General features: G+C 42.4%; 1 protein-coding gene across 1 annotated transcript; it reads left to right on the top strand.

Moving 5' to 3' along the window:
* The first annotated feature begins 9,745 nt into the window (after positions 1 to 9,745).
* On the top strand, positions 9,746 to 14,206 carry lrrc3ca (leucine rich repeat containing 3Ca). The gene is made up of 2 exons (XM_061095190.1): positions 9,746 to 9,969; positions 12,869 to 14,206. Exon 2 carries the CDS (start codon positions 12,952 to 12,954, stop codon positions 13,744 to 13,746), a length of 795 nt encoding a protein of 264 aa, XP_060951173.1. The 5' UTR covers positions 9,746 to 9,969; positions 12,869 to 12,951; the 3' UTR covers positions 13,747 to 14,206.
* Positions 14,207 to 17,575: the final 3,369 nt, after the last annotated feature.

The following is a 17,575-nucleotide window of genomic DNA, read 5'->3' as shown; positions in this document are numbered from 1 at the left end:
GATGCATGTTCTGATGTATTTTTGGTGGCAGAAGAACGATGAATAATAACAACGATAAGAAGTATGGGGAATAATAATATATGTGCATGCATTGCATTGCCGCACAAAAAATACTAACAATAATAATAATAAAACTTATTAGTATAAAATTTATAAAGAAACACTATCATTTCCCACAAGGTGCAATTACTTTGCAACTGTGGAAAGAAAAAAACGTCTGCCTCGACCCGTTGGGGTGAGCGGAGATGGGTGGCATAGAGGGGAGAGAAGAGAGAGGGGGGGATAGAGGTAACCATCATATTTAAGCTCTGTCAGACTGGTTGTTATGATGAAATAATAATCTTCAGTTGTACCCTGGCGTCATCAGGTGTCAAACCTGAGGGTACGCTGAGGCTAAGAGTTAATCTGACTGGCTACTGGCTTATATGGCAGTACTAGTACATACAGTAGTGTGGGTCCTGTACATAAAACACACTTATCTCTTAAGAGCGTCTCAAGCTTTTCTAGGTGCAACTAATCCAGCTTATTATATATTATATATATATCAAATTATTGACTGGATTGTGGCACATATAATATTCAACAGCATTAAGGTAAGTGGATTGTTGTCTAGTATTCTCCAAATTTAACCATAAGAATCTTCTTTATTTGATGTTATGAGATTTACAGTTTTTATGGTATATGACCGAGAGAAAGATGAATCTTAATGGTGCACAAAGTGTCACATGCAGCATGTTTCAACCAAGAGAGCCCTGATACTTCATTTAAGGATATAATTTGTGGCTTACGACAAATATCAACAATCTAATGTCTGGTCTCAGGTACGTCCCTTTTAATTTCATTACATCGCGAAACTGCACAGGTCTAATTCAGTTAGTCTTTGATGGCACATCACACAAGTTGCTGAGTCGCAGTTTTTAAAGCTCTCCTATATTCTTTGAAGCCTCGTATGTCAGCTGTATAATCCTTCAGGATTTTCAGAGATCAGAGAAGCTGTGATATCCACGGCTGCATAATCCATCCAGGATTCATGAAGCTAAGAGAAACTGCAATATTGTTTATAACTCATCTTGAAGCTACTCATGCAAAAATGGTAAATAATTTAGCACTTCTTAGAAGTCAGGTCGTTCATCTAGAGGACACCCAAAGTATGTAAGTACAGCAGGTGGCAGCTGCTGCTGTCACATGAGAAAAATCTGGAGATGGACATGTTTGCAAATATGCGATGAGTTTGCATTATATTGATTGACCTTGATAATGAATTTTTATCATGGGTTATAAACTTGTTTGTTGGATTTCAAATAGACCGTAGCATTGCAATCATGGGCTTTGTTGTGCAGATAGTTTGGATGGTATGTAAAAGGCATACGAATTATCCATAGATATTTGTAATTATATTTTAATATTTCAATTTGCCTTGAACAGATGAGCACTGTCTTTATCAGAAAATTAATAATGATGAGAACAAAAAAAAGCCTCATAATGCATATACCTCTTTATTAACAAGAAACTATTCACTCAGACAGTTCAAGATGCATATTCATAAAAATGAAATCAGAAATATATTATTATTTTCCACAGGTGCAAATGTATTGCTTCGAAGTTACGATTCATGGCAAAGTAGATATAGGAATACAAGAAGTAAAAAGAAAGGTGGGGAATACAACATTCATTTTAAAAACAGAAGCAAACTATTGTGTCATCCAAATTAAAATCCCAAGAAGCACACCTCTGCTGAGATCCCAGTTCTGTTGCCGGGAACTAACAAAGCAACATAGGTAAGAGATTGTTTTAATGGTTGTTGTGTTATTGTGTCTTTTCTTCCTCTTCACATTCCTCAGCTGAAGAGACGAAAGAGGAGAACAGGCAAGAGATGAAAAAGGGAAAGAATCACAATTTCATCAGTATTTCCTCATAGGCACCAAATGTGAAAAATTGCCTTGCGAGAACGCGTTCTGTAATGTTTTTTGGAAGTGCGTGTGTTTCAATTTCTTTTTGGCTTAATTTATCAATACCCATCCCTTCTTTCTCTCTCTCTCTCTCTGTCTCTCTCTCTCTGTCTCTCTCTCTCTCTCTCTCTCTCTCTCTCTCTCTCTCTCTCTCTCTCTCTCTCTCTCTCTCTCTCTCTCTCTCTCTCTCTCGCTCTCTCTCTCTCTCTCTCCCTCATTTCCTCCAGGTCACACATGCATACACACTGTACATGAGAGTCGCCTAAAAGCTATTTAGTGGTTAATGGGTTTATCTCCCCAGACGTGTGTGGTTGTTCTTTATGGCCGTCAGCTGATGTGTTCCTGCAGCTGTGTATCATCACGCAGAGCTCTGCTTCGCGTCTTACGGCCGCGTGAGGCTGATGTAAAGGGATTCAGCGGTGCAGGGTTCAGGCACGACGGAGAAACAACAGAGGATCGTATTCAATTCTGACATAACTTGGGCTTTTACATTTCGGCTCCGCTGGCTATCAGTCAGTGGAAATGCAGTAATCTGATTTCTCTAACCATTCTATCCTTCTTATCTGTCTTCCTCTGCTATGTTTCCCACTCCTCTGACCTTGGCATGATAATAATAGGGCTGAAGAGCTTGAGCTGGATGCAGTGCGCAGTACACACACAAATACACCCACAGCTGCACACATGAATGGAGGTGAGAACACACATTGCAGTGGGATTTTTGAAGCTGGAAAAAAGAGGATTTATCTCTGTTAATAAATACAGAAGAGTGTGGCTACAGATTTCATCCTTTTTTTTCATACACGACAAACAGGGAGTCGGATATTCTATCTTCAAAATAAAATATGCTGTCGGATTCTATTCCCGAAAAACAATCAGATACAAAATGTGCTTAGTGTGGTGGAGAGGAAGAGCGGCAGCCTCATATTTACCAGACAAATATTTCATCGATTCAGAAAATAAGCATATTTCCCAATATGCCAAATTATTCCTTTATAACATTACAACAGTACATCTACTTTTGTTTGCAACTGTGCCATTACGACTTCGCCCATATAAAACACTCACTCACAGACTTCCTCTTATCTAGTATTGATACTCAGTCTGAATCAGGGAATAGTGGATACCTAAAATCCAAAAATAGTCATTTATCTGAAGCTGTTGAGAAACGTTAGCAAAGTAGACGGAGACTGAGTCTCTCAGTGCCACATGCTTTTCATGTTTATTTATTTATATATGGCAGTTGAGTTTTCTGAGGCCTGAGCTTGGCTGTTTTGGAAGAAAGAAACTTGACGTGTCACAGATCTGCTGATGGTCTGTTTGTTGCAGCTTGATGCCCAGACTCATGCAAGGACAGTGCTGCTTCACAGATATTAGAGGGACAGGTTGCTGCTTGCGACTGCGCACGTGACAGGTTCGTCTGAGCTCGTTCCAGGATTTGGAGCTTGGAGGAAGATTGTCAACATGCGTCTTTCCACCCCCCTGAGGAGCACCAAAGATTAACCAGAGATATATCAGATCCAGAGGAGTGTGAAGAAACACGCTGTAATGTGGGACGACAAAAACGGAGCTCTGATTGCTAGGATGATGTATCACATATCAAATCTGAGCTTCCTTTGCTTGATAAATACCCAAACAAAAACATTTATTTTTAGTTACTTCCTGTTTTATTTTGTCACTTACCCTCTCATTTAAGATTGTTTTACTTCCTGCCATTGTCTGTTTTTCCGCTCCCCATTGATTACCCCGCCTTCAGCCTTACCAGATGTTTGATAATTATCGCATTTAATTTTGCCGCACGATGCCTTAATCTGGACCATTTTGTCAGTAAGTGACAGTTTTAGGCATTGCGCTAATAATCAGCTGGATTCCTGTATCTGTCTTCATGCATGCTTGTTGTGATGATGTACATCAATATGAACCATGCATCTTGTCTTTAGCGTCGGCACACGCTGCCATCTCATCAGTTTCCGGCGCCATTACCTCTTGAAACACGGTTCAAAATGGTCCCTGAATTACAATGAATTCTGGGATAGTTTGGGCCAGTAAAGCTCCACCCTTAGTAGCCTTTGTTTCTCTGGGATGGAAGGACACATTTGTTGGCCGCATTCAAAGTATCTTTCGAAAGGGGACAGTCTAGTTGCGTTGCTGTTACACAGTCGGTCCTCAAACGCAGCCTCCGAAGGATGTGGCAACCTTGTCTCCATCTGTGACCTAGCTTTGAATTCCAACCTCGTCTTTTGCCTCAGAGGTTGACTTCCTTTTTCCAAGTACAGTTTTGTAACTTAACCTTGTGTCTCAGCACTTGAGTCCTCTGTGTCCCAGTTCAACATGTAGATTCACATATGATCTATAAAATTGGTATATCATGGGTCAAATGTTGCATCCTGTGGAGAATGAGGCGTTTGCTCAAGTGAATTTGCTTCGGTGTTTGTGAGTTATTATTTCCTGGCAATCACTTGTCCTGACAACAAGTGGAGCATGTAGGGCGTAATGTTCCTACACCCATAAAAAATGAAATAATGATGGTCATGTTCTATGCCTGTATTTAGCTCCGGAAATATACAGCCATGTGTCAGCAGCAATGACCGGCAGCAAACTGTTAACAATTCTGAATCACTCAGTCTATATGGGGCGTACACGAGCAGATGTTCAAAGCACAAATAGAAATGAGAAGCATAACTAACATACAATTAAAAACGTTGTCAATATTCTTCAAATTGTGACACATGGAGTTTTGTACTGTTCATGCTATAAACTTTGCAGATACTCAAGCGTGTTTAGGTGAACATTAAAGGGAAACCTCCAATATCTGCGTCACTGAAAGACCAATTTTTATGCACTCACTCTTCTTTTAGGGTCAAGTTCAAAGCGTTTATTATCTGATGTACAGTCCTGTACAATAAAAATCCTTCTTTGCCTTTCCACATGAACCTTGCTTTCAAGAGTTACAAAAACTATCAAGGTAAGAAAAATAGAAATATGTACAGTTGAGCATCTGTACTGCAATAGAGTGCAAAAGACAGTAAACCATCATATTTTTGCATCCTCGGACGCCCATGCCCTGACCTTTGAGGGGAACACCCCTCCCCGGCTGTCATTGTGAACACGTCTGAGAGACACAATGAAGCACTAACAATTATTAATTACTTTAAAAGGGCACTGGGAAACAATTTCAACCACTTCTATCCTGTGTTGGCAGGAACTGCGGGCGACTCTAACAGCTTAACATTTAAAGATGCTTTTCTCCACAATCACCGACGCCACTTCGTTGATTGCTCACACTTTGCTGAGAAATGTTAGCGTGAGCTGCTTCATGAAAATAGCAGCTAGGAATTTGCTGCAAATGGAAGAAATAATATTGATAGAATGCAGAGTAAGTGCTTTTTTACACTTAGGAAAAAAAAGGGTTCTTTTGCAAGGTCCTACCTTATATTGATTTGTGTGGAGGGGGGGGGGGGGGGCACGCGACTGGATTGGATTTTACTCTACCAGCAGAGTGCCAAGACCAGAACAGTATTGACTGAGATAATCAATAGAAACTACCGGACACATAAACTGATCCTGTCCATATATCAGTCACGTTCAGACATCGATATGTTGCCTGTTGGTCTGGTGATCTCTGAGAAAACAGTGCAACAACTTCCCTCAGTGCATCAAAACCTCCTGAAAACAGGCTATAGACAAAACATGTGATTTCCACGGCAGAATTTATACGTTATGTCATGGTTCCGGCATGCTGTGGCCATGTGCGACCCCTCATCTGAATTTTCAGGATATTTCCTGTTGTTGTGGAGACGTCTGACCCAGACAATCTCCTGATGCGTTCTTGATAGCAAAAAAGGCTAAACTTTGGAAAATGACAAGATAATTGTGTTTGAACATTTCCTGGAGTTCATGTGTGAAAACAGGTGTAGTCATTTTAACCATTCTCACAGGAAAATACTGTAGTGCTACTTAGCAAATGTTACCTCAGTAACACGCGGAACTAAGATTAGGATCATCATAAACATCAGCAGGTTTGTTAGCTTGTCGATTTCAGCATTTAGCTTGTAGGCCTGAGCCTGGGCAAAAAATGGAAAGAAATAAATTTTTTTTTTAAATAAAACTTTTAATCTGATTTTTGTTTAATCCCATAACCCCTTTCATCTCATGACCCTATAGGGTCCAGTATATAGACTGTATATACAAATCGAAAACATGACTGAGACCAAAAAATTAAGCCAAAGTGTCTTGTTCGCTATCTGTTGGCTGGCTCCAGGAAAGTTCACAAATCCTGCCTCCTCCATGTTAGCAGATGGGACATGGAACAAACCAAAAAGTCAATTTCTGTCATTTAGGCAGCGTTAGTATCCGAGATATTTCGGCATCATTTCTAGATAGTGGGAGGAATAATAACATTTACAGTATGTTCCAGACCCTTAAATTGGAAAGTACTTGTGAAAATTCACTTAGCTGCAATCTTTGTGGGAGAATCCCTGATTAATTATGAAGAACAATCACCATCTGCCATCTGGACCAAGCCTGTGGACCACAAATTCATTTTTAATCTGCTTTTTGACGACACTTTGCTAGCCAGAGCACTACCAGTGGGGGGATCAGCCAGGATCAATGAACATCTACAACACTTTCATATTGCTGGTCCATTGTTTCCTTAATATTAGTGATATCAGGCTTCAAAGACAAGGCTCCTCACAGGGAATATGAGGTGAGGTGACACCTCTTATTACTGGCGGTGGCCGGAACATCCTTTTAATACACCTTTCCTCACAGCTTTTTGATTAAAAGGTTCAAGACAGGCCAGGCGGGATATAAATAAATAAAGCAAGGTAGTGCTGTATTCATAAAGACAAGGCAGGGCTTTGATCTGGCTCTGCAATGAGCTAGAAGCCAGAGACAGGGAGTGTGAGTTTGTGTGTGTGCTGCTGTACATGAGTTTGTTATTGTGTGTTTGTGTGAGCCGGTAAAGACAAATATGAAAATGCCAATGAAAGGGAGAGGTCTCATTAACATGAGGGCTTTTGTTCCACTGCAGCTGCAGAGCACACGGAAGGCAAACATTCCCACCCTGTTGAGGACACATTTAAACTTTGAGCATTTCCTCAGCAAAATTTCCACTTAGCATTTGGCCTCATGGATTAATGGTTGGTTTGCAGACACTGTAAATGTGTATGAAGGCAACAAAAAGCACAGGAAACTTTCCAGTCTGGAGATAAATGGAGTAGAAGGGGAAGAGAGAAACTTGAAAGTGTAGTTTAACAGGACTAATGCCTGGTTGTTAATGCATACAGCACACCGTCTAGCTGCCAACCACAGTGGAGCATTTGAAGTAATCTGATAAAGCTTGGGAAGACTGACTGCCAGTGCACTCTCCTCTGTCGATGAGGAACTTAATCCCATTTTCTGCTTTTCCACTGTCATATGCTCTTCCACCTATCTGATCTTCTTCTAATTGACAAGAGCAGCTACCTCGGGGCTACAACAGTGAACACCATGTTGTATGTGTTTCTCATTCGGTCTGAGACTCTCTATTGTGTCACTGTGTTTTTATATCCAATCATTTATTGGCACTATAGCAAGTCATACAGACACCAACATTAAAGATAGTGATTTTCATGAGCTGCATTTTATTGCCAGTTTTAGAAAATACACAGTTCCAATGATGACATTGCAGTAAGTCTCTTCACTGTAGCAGCTTTATAACAGAGTCCGGTGAGGCATGAGAAGTACAAGCCCCGAGTGCAATCTTAACTTAATTAGAAATGTAACTGTTCAGAGAATAAACATAACACCTAGTAGCTCAATAACCCAGATATGACTATGTCCTGTATATTATTCTACCCTGGGATATACCACAAATAGCACAGAAACAGTACGACCATTTATCCTCAACTTATTTTGCCAAGTATTCCTATGCTGACATTCACAACCCAGTCCAAGTTCTGTTGTGAGAAACTCTAATGATCTAAAAAGTGTCTATGTAAGCATAATATAAAACTGAAATATTAAAGGGTTTAGCACTGACACAGTTCTGTGTAAGCATTAAAGGTCTGTCTATATGGTCTCTGGAGAACCTGCAGTTTTTTATAGGCTAAGAAAGAAAGAAAGAACGAAAGAACGAAGGAAAGAAAGAAAGAAAGAAAGAAAGAAAGAAAGAAGGAAAGAAGGAAAGAAGGAAAGAAGGAAAGAAGGAAAGAAGGAAAGAAGGAAAGAAGGAAAGAAGGAAAGAATGAAAGAGTCATAGCTGCAGAAGAGCAGCGTGGAGGGAGTTTGGGTGGAGTAACCCACTTTATTGATTTTAATTCCATTAATACCTCATGACTGGACGCTTGGCAGACTCTCCCAGGCCGGCACCCATGCACGTCTGTTTTCATAGTGGATTTGACTGGGCTCCCTTATCGGCTGGCAGCAGGCAGGAAGAGAACCAGGAGACGGCCAACGATCCACCGCCCTGCAGCAGCCAGGCTTCATGTCTGAAACAACAAACTGCAGATCAAACACAATTAATGTCCCACCCGACTGCTACATGCACCAGCATTACACCATTACACCGTGTATGAGATCATTCCTGTGTGTAAGTGGGTTTATGTGTGTGTACCCACTCATTTCTGTCACCTCTTCAGGACCTTTCCCAGAATAAACACCGACTTTATCAGGCCTAGTAGACCTCATGTGGACCAAGGCTCAACCATAATGAGGCAACACTTTGTAAGGTCCTGGTTATGGTTATGGTTAAGATGTAAGCTGTCGTTAGTGAGGCATGAGTTGGTTGGTTATGGTTAGGGTTGAGATGTGAATGGTGGTTAGTAAGGCATGAGTTGGTTATGGTTAGGGTTGCAATGTGAATGGTGGATAGTAAGGCATGAGTTGGTAATTTTTAAGGTTAAGGATAAGGTTCATTGGGACCAAAGTCCAGTTCTAATTCAAGATGTAATATTCAAGAACTTTATTGTTAGTGTGCAAGTACAAAGGAATTACGGAAATGTCATCCTATCATCAATTGTACCTGTTGTGAAGATACAAAAGTAGAATGCAAATAATACATGTATCCAACTATATAATAAAATATGAATACTTAGTGTAAAATATGAATACGAGCAAATTATTCAATAAAATATGAGTTAACAGTTGAGGGGAAGATTGCAAAGAGCATATAACACCAGTACCACTGATATGGAAGTATGATAAATAATATATTAGTATAACAGTGTATTATAAATATGATAGTTATGTTTTAAGGTGACATGATGAATATGATAAATAAATATTACACGTGAGATGATGGATGAGTCTACACTTTATTTCTGAGGATTAGGTGGAAGTCAATGCAAAGTCCCATTAAGGGTCGTTGCGCGTCCATGTGTGTGCGTTTGCTTGCGCGTGCGCGTGAGAGGAAGGGAGGGGTACTCCTCACTTTAACCGGCACCTGCTGCATGCGCATTAATCCACTTCACTCACGTCAATCAGCGGAGGATCACGAACGAAGAGAACCTGTCATATATTACACATTTGCATTAATGTCTTTCCACCAAACACTCGGATCTTTGCGGCAAAGACGGATAATATCCAATCATTAACATTCCCTCTGTGCGTAACGCCATTTTAAACGTATTATTAGTATTCATATTAATATTATAATTAATATTACTATTATTATTATTATTATTATTATGACTTGGCAGATCCAGGATCGGACTGAGTGAGTGAGATGCCTCCATCGGTGACACAGCTCCTTCATATTTGGCTCCACCGCCTGGTTTTGTGGTTGCGTGGAAACTAAGCAGCTGCAGCGAGTTCCTCCCGGAGCTGCAGGGGCATTTCCAGCGGCGCGTCGTGGTGCCTGCTGCCTGCTGCCGGAGCGGCTCCTCGGGAACAAGTTGGAGCAGCTCGCAGGAGAGGAGCCGAATGGAAGAGAAGCAGAACACTGGCGGGGCTGTGGAGGGAGTTGATCTGCCGGACCGTCTTGTCGTGGACACTCGCTTGATGGACGCATCATGAGAAGGAGAGGGAAAGCTGCAAAGACGTGAGTATAAGACGTTTACTTTGCGATATTGAATACGCACCTCCTCGTTTTTTCGATGGAAGTGCTTTGTTTGTTTTTTTCTCGGGTGTTTTGAATGCGATTGGTGCTGAAAACAACTTCAGCATGAAATGTGAACTCAACACGGGTATAGTGTCATCCCCCCTGCACAAGGCATCGTGTCTTATGAGTTCATTTTCACCAGATGCTTGTTGCTAAAGAGAAGTATTGCAATTTCAACATAGGAAATGATACCTAACCCAGTGTTAGGCTTTCATTCTTTATCTTAAATGTGCTCAGTTTGTCTTATCAAGAAGGAAAATCATATTCTAAGTTTGAAAACAGTAGGATTAATTCAAATTTTCTATCTGGGTGCACATTGAGGGTAGGAAAGGATGTTTACACTGATGACAATGACCATGAGATCAAATTACTGACTGCTTTTCTCTTACAGTGCATGCTTGCATACTGCTCTCTAGGTAAACTCAACAAGATTATTTTCTGTGTGTGTGTCAGAGAGAGAGAGAGAGGTCGTGTCAAGGCACGATAGAGATCTGCCCAGAACAGGGATTAGCTCCAAGGAATAAAAAAGGGTATCTCCAGTGATTGAGATTGACACATTGAGTATAAAAGGATCAGCAGAGGAATTTGCATGGAGCTAAAAAGCAATGGGATATGATAACAGTTGAATTAAAAGGCCAACATTTCAAAGTAAACACATGAATGGTTTATTTCCCCTGTTTCCCTTTCTGTCAACCACACCTCCCCATTGATAATACGAAACCGCAGCTTCTTTACCATTCATGCATTTGCTGTCGGGCTGCATGTGGCGTGATGTCATGGAAGGGTCAGATTCTTAAAGGCATTATATCCCAAAAAAATGTTGTTAAACATAATAAAGTAGTTTTGCATTTTGGAATGCTTGATGTTGTTTGGCTTTCGGTCCAAATTACTGCTCCTCATTTCATTGGTTGCAGGGACTTGCCGGCGTGGTGAATTTATGGAGTGGCAGGCTGACCTTTGGTTGCCCGAGTGCTGTATTTATTGTGTAAATTAAACGCAGGAGTTATTTATCACCAGGCAACGACTTTAAGAACACTGCACAGACCTCACTTGATTTAAGGCCATTGATTTATAATAAGGCCCGGAAGGGAATTATATTTGTTATGAGGGTAGAGGCAGAGTCAAATGAGTATTTGAGAAGTAGGTTTTTGTAAAACTTGGAATCCCACATGGTGCCCCACCCTGTTGATCATTAGGTTCCCACCCTCTCCTGTGTGTTTATCTTTACTCTTTCATCAGCCCACTATTTGCCCCTTTCCTCAATATCTCTCTGATGTCACACACTGTTCTCCGTGCTGTCATCGTAATGTAAGCCCTCTGCTCCAATCCTCTCTATATCAGTCCTTCTCTCACAACCCATGTGCCCCTGTGTCCAATTTCCCTCCTTGCCCACATGCGTTCCCCTCCTCCCTCCTCCCATGTCACCAGCCCTTGACTGCTGCTGCTCCCCCATTTTCTCTCTCCAAAATACCAGGCTGGCGTCGGATTTGACAGGAAAAGTGCAGCCTTGTACAGGGGGCATTACATTACCCAAGCCGAAACAGGATCTTTTATTTCCTTGTGTGTTACGCTGCATCAGTCATGCTGTGTTGCTTTCCCGTGCACCCCGCCGAGGGAAACCTTTTGGAAGTGGCCTGGCCTTGATGAAGAAACATGGATCAACATCTCTAGCTCTTGTTCATTGGCCGATCAACCCCCGCCTCCATGGCTTGTTATCAGGGATCTGGCAGGAATCTCTTAAACACAATGAGTGTTATTAGCTGTGTGTCACGGACCAGCTCCCCCCCCTTACACACTTATAGACAAACCACTATTGATACTACACTCGGTCCCCTTCATCCTCTACCCCCCCTTTCCACCTGCCCCCAGTGTCATGTGATACTTAGAGGTACTTAGAGATCGATTTCATTTTTTAATCTTGGTAAGGGATCCTTGCACAGTCTCCAGCCATTTTGAAGAAATTAAGAGTTTTGCTCGAACTGCACGATTCCTTTTTTTTTGTCTCAGAAGAAGACAGGCCATCACATTGTCTGTTCTGTCGGCCCAGGCGCTGTTTAAGGCATTAGCATTTCCCCCCCGACAAAGGGATTGGGTGGCCAACACTGATGCTACACTGACTTGAGGACTTTTTTTTCCTTAAGAGGATTAGTAACGGGATAGGCGGTAGCCCTGATCAGCTATTAATGAAGTGTGTTCGGGTTGGTAGAAGTAACATTTTCAAAGGCCGACGTACAAAATAAAAAGTGTAATTTACAGGACTCACAGTCAAGCTTATACCTTTGTGTGAAAGGTAAATTACCTTATGGATTAGACATTGCAGAGCCTGACCAGCTAGGGAAGTTGTAAATTTTCGTGGAAACACAATATATACAACTCAATTAATAATGTTTGCCGATTTTATTTTCCGTTCGGTACATTTTGTTCCTTGTAGTGTCACATCACTATGTTAATATCGGGCTCTGCGTACTGAAATAGCCCAGCACTGCAGGGATGTCAATTATAAAAGAGCCCCAGTGACACCAAAGGATTTTCCTAGCTCGTTTATTGTGCTGGTGTGAAGGGAATGTTTGATCTTTAGACTTTTCTCGGAAGTACAACACAAGTGCAAGTTGTTTCTGTGCCAGCAATATGCTGAAATGAGCATGGAGCATTCCGGCTGCCTCCTCGTAGCAATTACACAAGCTACTGTACCCCCCCATTTATACGTTAGATAACAATATGGCCTCTGAAGAAAATTGTTAAAAACCCATGTTTTATAAAGAAAAAGTGCTTTTATTTTTTTTCTTGGTATTGGTCTTCTCAGTATGGCTAATTGCTCTTTGTTGTTTTTATGTCACAGACTCAACAGCCACTGGGGAGGTTGATGTGGACTTCACTCCGAGCAGCCAGGTGGTCTTTCCTGGAGCATGCCCGCTTACCACAATGTCCCTACGTGCAGGCTGGTTACTGCGCCACTCGGTGGTCATGTGTTTGCTGCTGCACAGCCTGGTGCTAATGACCTTCTGCTTCCACCACGCCGCCACCAGTTGCTCCAAGAGCTGCTACTGCTCTGAGAGCGAGAGCAGTGGCAAGACGGTGCGCTGCAGCAATCTGCAGCTCACGGAGATTCCTCAGGACATCCCCAATGACACGCGGCGCATCTATTTGGACTTCAACCTCTTCACTACAGTCCCAGCAAATGCATTTGCGGGTTTGCCTTATTTGGTTGAACTGGATCTTTCACACAATGAATTGAGCCACCTAGAACCAGGGGCTTTCCGAGGCCTGGGCTCCTCACTACATTTCCTGGACCTGTCCTCCAACAAGTTAGTAAAGTTTATCCCTGAGGCCTTTGAGGGCCTGAGGTCTCGCGCCAATCTCACAAACAATCCATGGCACTGTGACTGCAACTTGCAGATGGCCATGCCTCGTGTCGACCTGGAGCCTGCGTCACTGACTGGCATCGTGTGCCAGACTTCGGATCCCAAGGACATAGGAGTTCAAGGACTTGCCTTCTTGTTAGCACCGGACATAGATCTATGTGTGGTGATGAAGAGGACTACAGATGTGGCCATGCTGGTGGTAATGTTTGGCTGGTTCTCCATGGTCATCTCCTACCTGGTCTACTATGTCCGGGCTAACCAGGAGGACGCCCGCAGGCACCTGGAGTATCTTAAGTCATTGCCCAGCTTGCCTGGCAAGTCAGAGGAGTCTTCCACCATTAGTACTGTGGTATAGGGTGGATGGAGTCACACCTGGAACTTTAACCCACCCCAAACAGGATGGAGCTACAACCTGCAATTACACAGTCGTCATCAGTCGCAGGCGGTTGTGCTCAGCTGCTGTCACAGAGTCAAGGTGGGCGAGGAGACGTATGCCTGCACAGGAAAACCAGGCCGATGCAACCCAGCCCAGATGAATAATTCATCTTCCAGCTGCCCATTAGGAGTTTTTGTTGGCCGAGTTGATGGTCCAGTACTCAGAGGGAGAAGAAAAAGCAGCTGTGGGTTTATGGTGAACTACAAATATGGGATACAAATGGGATTTATCCAGTGGTGCATGCACCCTGATGCACCTCTTTCAATCACAGACAATTCGGGAGGCAAACAGCCATATGAATGGAGGGTAACAGCAGCGCCAGAATGAGGAACTTTGTGATCTGTATTCCGTTCAGTTCTTACAGTATTCGCCAGTATACCATGAGTAAAATGATGTTTTCCTTTTAAATTGTTGTTTTGGACTTTTTTTCATTCTGAACTCACTCAAATCTATCACAGAAAAAAAAAATGAATTTGAATCAGTCCAACTTTTAGCAAATGATGAAGGACTTGCTGGTTATTCTGTGATGTTATGTAGGTACTGCACCAGAGCGCCATGCTGAGTAAGTCTCTTTATTAGAGCTCTCTCCGTGTGTTAAGAGCATCTGACGGGAAACTGCTGCTATCGCACTCTCATAACCTGTAGGAGCCTTGAATGATTTATACAATACAAATGCAGTTATATGGAACGCTCTTAGTGAATGGAGGGTTGGAAGAGTCCTGCTATCTGCTGGATGAAAGTACACTTTACAAAGGCGTTTGCATTTAATGCCAACCTGATACCAGAAACACGCCACAGCTCTGGAATTACTCATTAGCCCAATATGCAAATGTTGACAGTAACGCCGCAACTATCGACTGTCAAAGAGGGAGGGAGAGAGACTTCTAATCAAAACAGGTTTTTCATAATCGGGTAGGAAAAGCCCTTTACTAAACACTCATTACTCTCACCTCTTCACCCGGAGTAATTAAGCCAACACAGAGGAATCCCTCATGATCATACCTGGTTATCTAGAGAGAGCCCTCTCTCACTGATTTTCATCCTCTCCTGTGTCTTTAATAACCACAAGGTTCCTCTGGGAGCCATTTTGTCTGATGCATTCACTCCCATAGGATTTCAAAATCACATCTATGGACCATTTAAAAAGAGATGCAAGTGATGGGAATCTCCTATTTCACCTGACCGCGGTCAAAGACGAGGATACATTTGCTTCTCTTGAGATGAGAACATCAATACAAAGTGAGATAAATCGAAAAAGGGAGACGTATCCGAGTGTGGACTTAATCTAATCCAGACGAGACTGTAGTGCTCTGAAGATGTGCTTCTTTTCCTGGGAGCAAAGGTAAGGATAGCCTGCTGCACTTTTGAATAAGGAAATCCGAGGCTTAAGATGTGGGAAATGGTTTGTCAACAAGGGTTCCCCCCCCCCCAGAACAGAGCGAGACCTCTGAATGATTTATGACGGCCATAAAAAGCACTTGAGCAGAAAGTCTGGGAATGCACCCATCCACGGTTGTGACCCACTTCTCGGGTAGAGATTAGGGGGAGAACGCCGGGGGGGATCAGCTGCCCTCCTCCCTGCTGCCTGGCTTACCCTTGCTCGGGCTCTTACTGCCCTGCGGCTGCTCACTCAGAGTCCAGAGAAGTTACGCCGGCGACCAAAGTGAGTTCCACCTCATTTTCGGACGACCCCTTATTCGAAAGGAAGCCGGACGGTTTGACATTTTGGGAAATATGGTTCTTCCCTTCCTTGCTGAGGGTTAACTTTTAAGATTAACACCAATGTCAGGTTTTTATGGTAAATACATAGCTGGAGCAAGCCCCTGGTTGGCTTTTTCTTTCTTGTAGGTCGTATACCTGCTAAACAGAGTCCATGCACCATGAGTTTGTTTTACAGAAAATCATGATATTGATCTTGACAGAGTTGCTCTTGAGGACGGGTACGGCCTCTCGTGACAAGCAGGAGGTTCAACAGTACTGAAAAACAGATGGTAAGCCTCTCTCTCTGACATTTCCTGACACACACAGACTCACAGACACACACAGACACACACACACACTCGCTGATAACAGAGCCTCACAGTAGCTTTGAAACCAGCCACTGTTAAGGCAGCCTTGCCACAAGAGGAGATAAACATAAACCGAGTAAAAGATGTGTGTTTATGTGTGTGTGTGTGTGTATTTCTTTCAGCGAATGTATGTGAGTGAGCACATTCTTTTGTTCACCTGTGTGTACGACAGGTGTGTGTGCATGCCAGGACTGAGGGCACTGGTAATGAAACACCTCTGTCCGGCCAGCACACACATAAACGTCCCTGCGGGTTAATTTAAATTTCAGGACAGCTCGGCTTGCCCCGCCTGCTACCCCGGACACGTTACACTGGTGTGAGCATTACAACTGCTGGGTAATGGGACACAAAGTGGGGGATAAGGTGACACATCCAATCCTGCAGAGCACGGCCCTGTTCAGCATTGGGTTGCAGGTGAAAATGTTTCCAAGCTCTGAGATCACATGGGGACCTCCCAGCGAGGGCCTGTGTGGGCGCCTGTCAATTTCCTCTGTTAGTTTAAAAAGGGGACACCTAAGATGCAGCATCTGAGGAGGGTGACAAGGACATCCTTTGTGTGAGGGTCAATATTCTAAGATAGTCTCCTTTGTGTGTGTGTGTGTGTGTGTGTGTGTGTGTGTGTGTGTGTGTGTGTGTGTGTGTGTGTGTGTGTGTGTGTGTGTGTGTGTGTGTGTGTGTGTGTGTGTGTGTGTGTGTGTGTGTGTGTGTGTGTGTGTGTGTGTGTGTGTGTGTGTGTGTGTGTGTGTGTGTGTGTGTGTTTGTGTGTGTCCTGCAGGAGGTTATCCAGAGAAGAAAGACTGATGATTAGTGGTGTCCAAGGAGAAAACCCTGTGTCAAGCTCCTAGACTCAGTTTGCTGTGTTACACAGCTCCCCCTGTTGTGGTAAGTGTGTAAGTGTGAGGAAAACAAATGCGTTCACCTTTACGTGTTTATATTACGACAAAACCAATATGTAATTGTCAAACACACTTTTGTACATTCAAGAAATTTACAGTCATGAACGACAAGTTAAAGGCAGAAGCACAACACAGAGTGGTCACTGTAAACAGTACTGTTTTATAATAATTGCTAAATATGAAGTATAAATATAATTTATAAAAAGCATCAATTTAACCTAAATATTAAGGGTAAGTATAATCGATCCACAGCGTCAAGATTAATTTAAAATACAGAAACTGACCAAGGGACTTTAACATTTAGGTGTTGGTTGTAATTCAAGATTGTAAATAAGCAAATTATCACAAAGTCTGTGCCACACCCATAAACTGGTGCCTGTGTAAACGGTCATTACCAGTGTTTAGTTGTACTTGAGGTGAATAGTGTTTTCATTTCGAACAACTGAAATGTGTTAATAGATGGATTTTGTGACCATTATGTACACAAACTGAAAATGTTCAAGATTTCGTTTCATTCTACTTTTTTACCCGGTAGACAAAGACATTAGGTTTTTTGGATCCATCCGCCCCATTCTTTGGAACATGATTTATCATGAATGCCTTTAGGGAATTTCTTTTGCTGGTGAAAGCTAAAAAATGGCAGCCTGACAAATGAGGTTCTTGGCTTATTGAACATGATGTTACATTTTGACCAGTTGTCACTTTTTTTTTTTTCAAATATATATATTTTATTTATAAAAATGCATTAATCCCATGGGGAGAGTCAGCAGGAAGAGGAGATGG

Source organism: Limanda limanda, chromosome 21 (assembly GCF_963576545.1).
Source record: "Limanda limanda chromosome 21, fLimLim1.1, whole genome shotgun sequence".
Classification (NCBI taxonomy): domain Eukaryota; kingdom Metazoa; phylum Chordata; class Actinopteri; order Pleuronectiformes; family Pleuronectidae; genus Limanda; species Limanda limanda.
Note: the sequence above shows the minus strand (reverse complement) of the source record. Positions and strands in the feature narration are given on the sequence as shown.

Bases quoted from the DNA above. Each gene is read 5' to 3' on its own strand.
- lrrc3ca (XM_061095190.1), top strand. From the start codon at position 12,952: ATGTCCCTACGTGCAGGCTGGTTACTGCGCCACTCGGTGGTCATGTGT.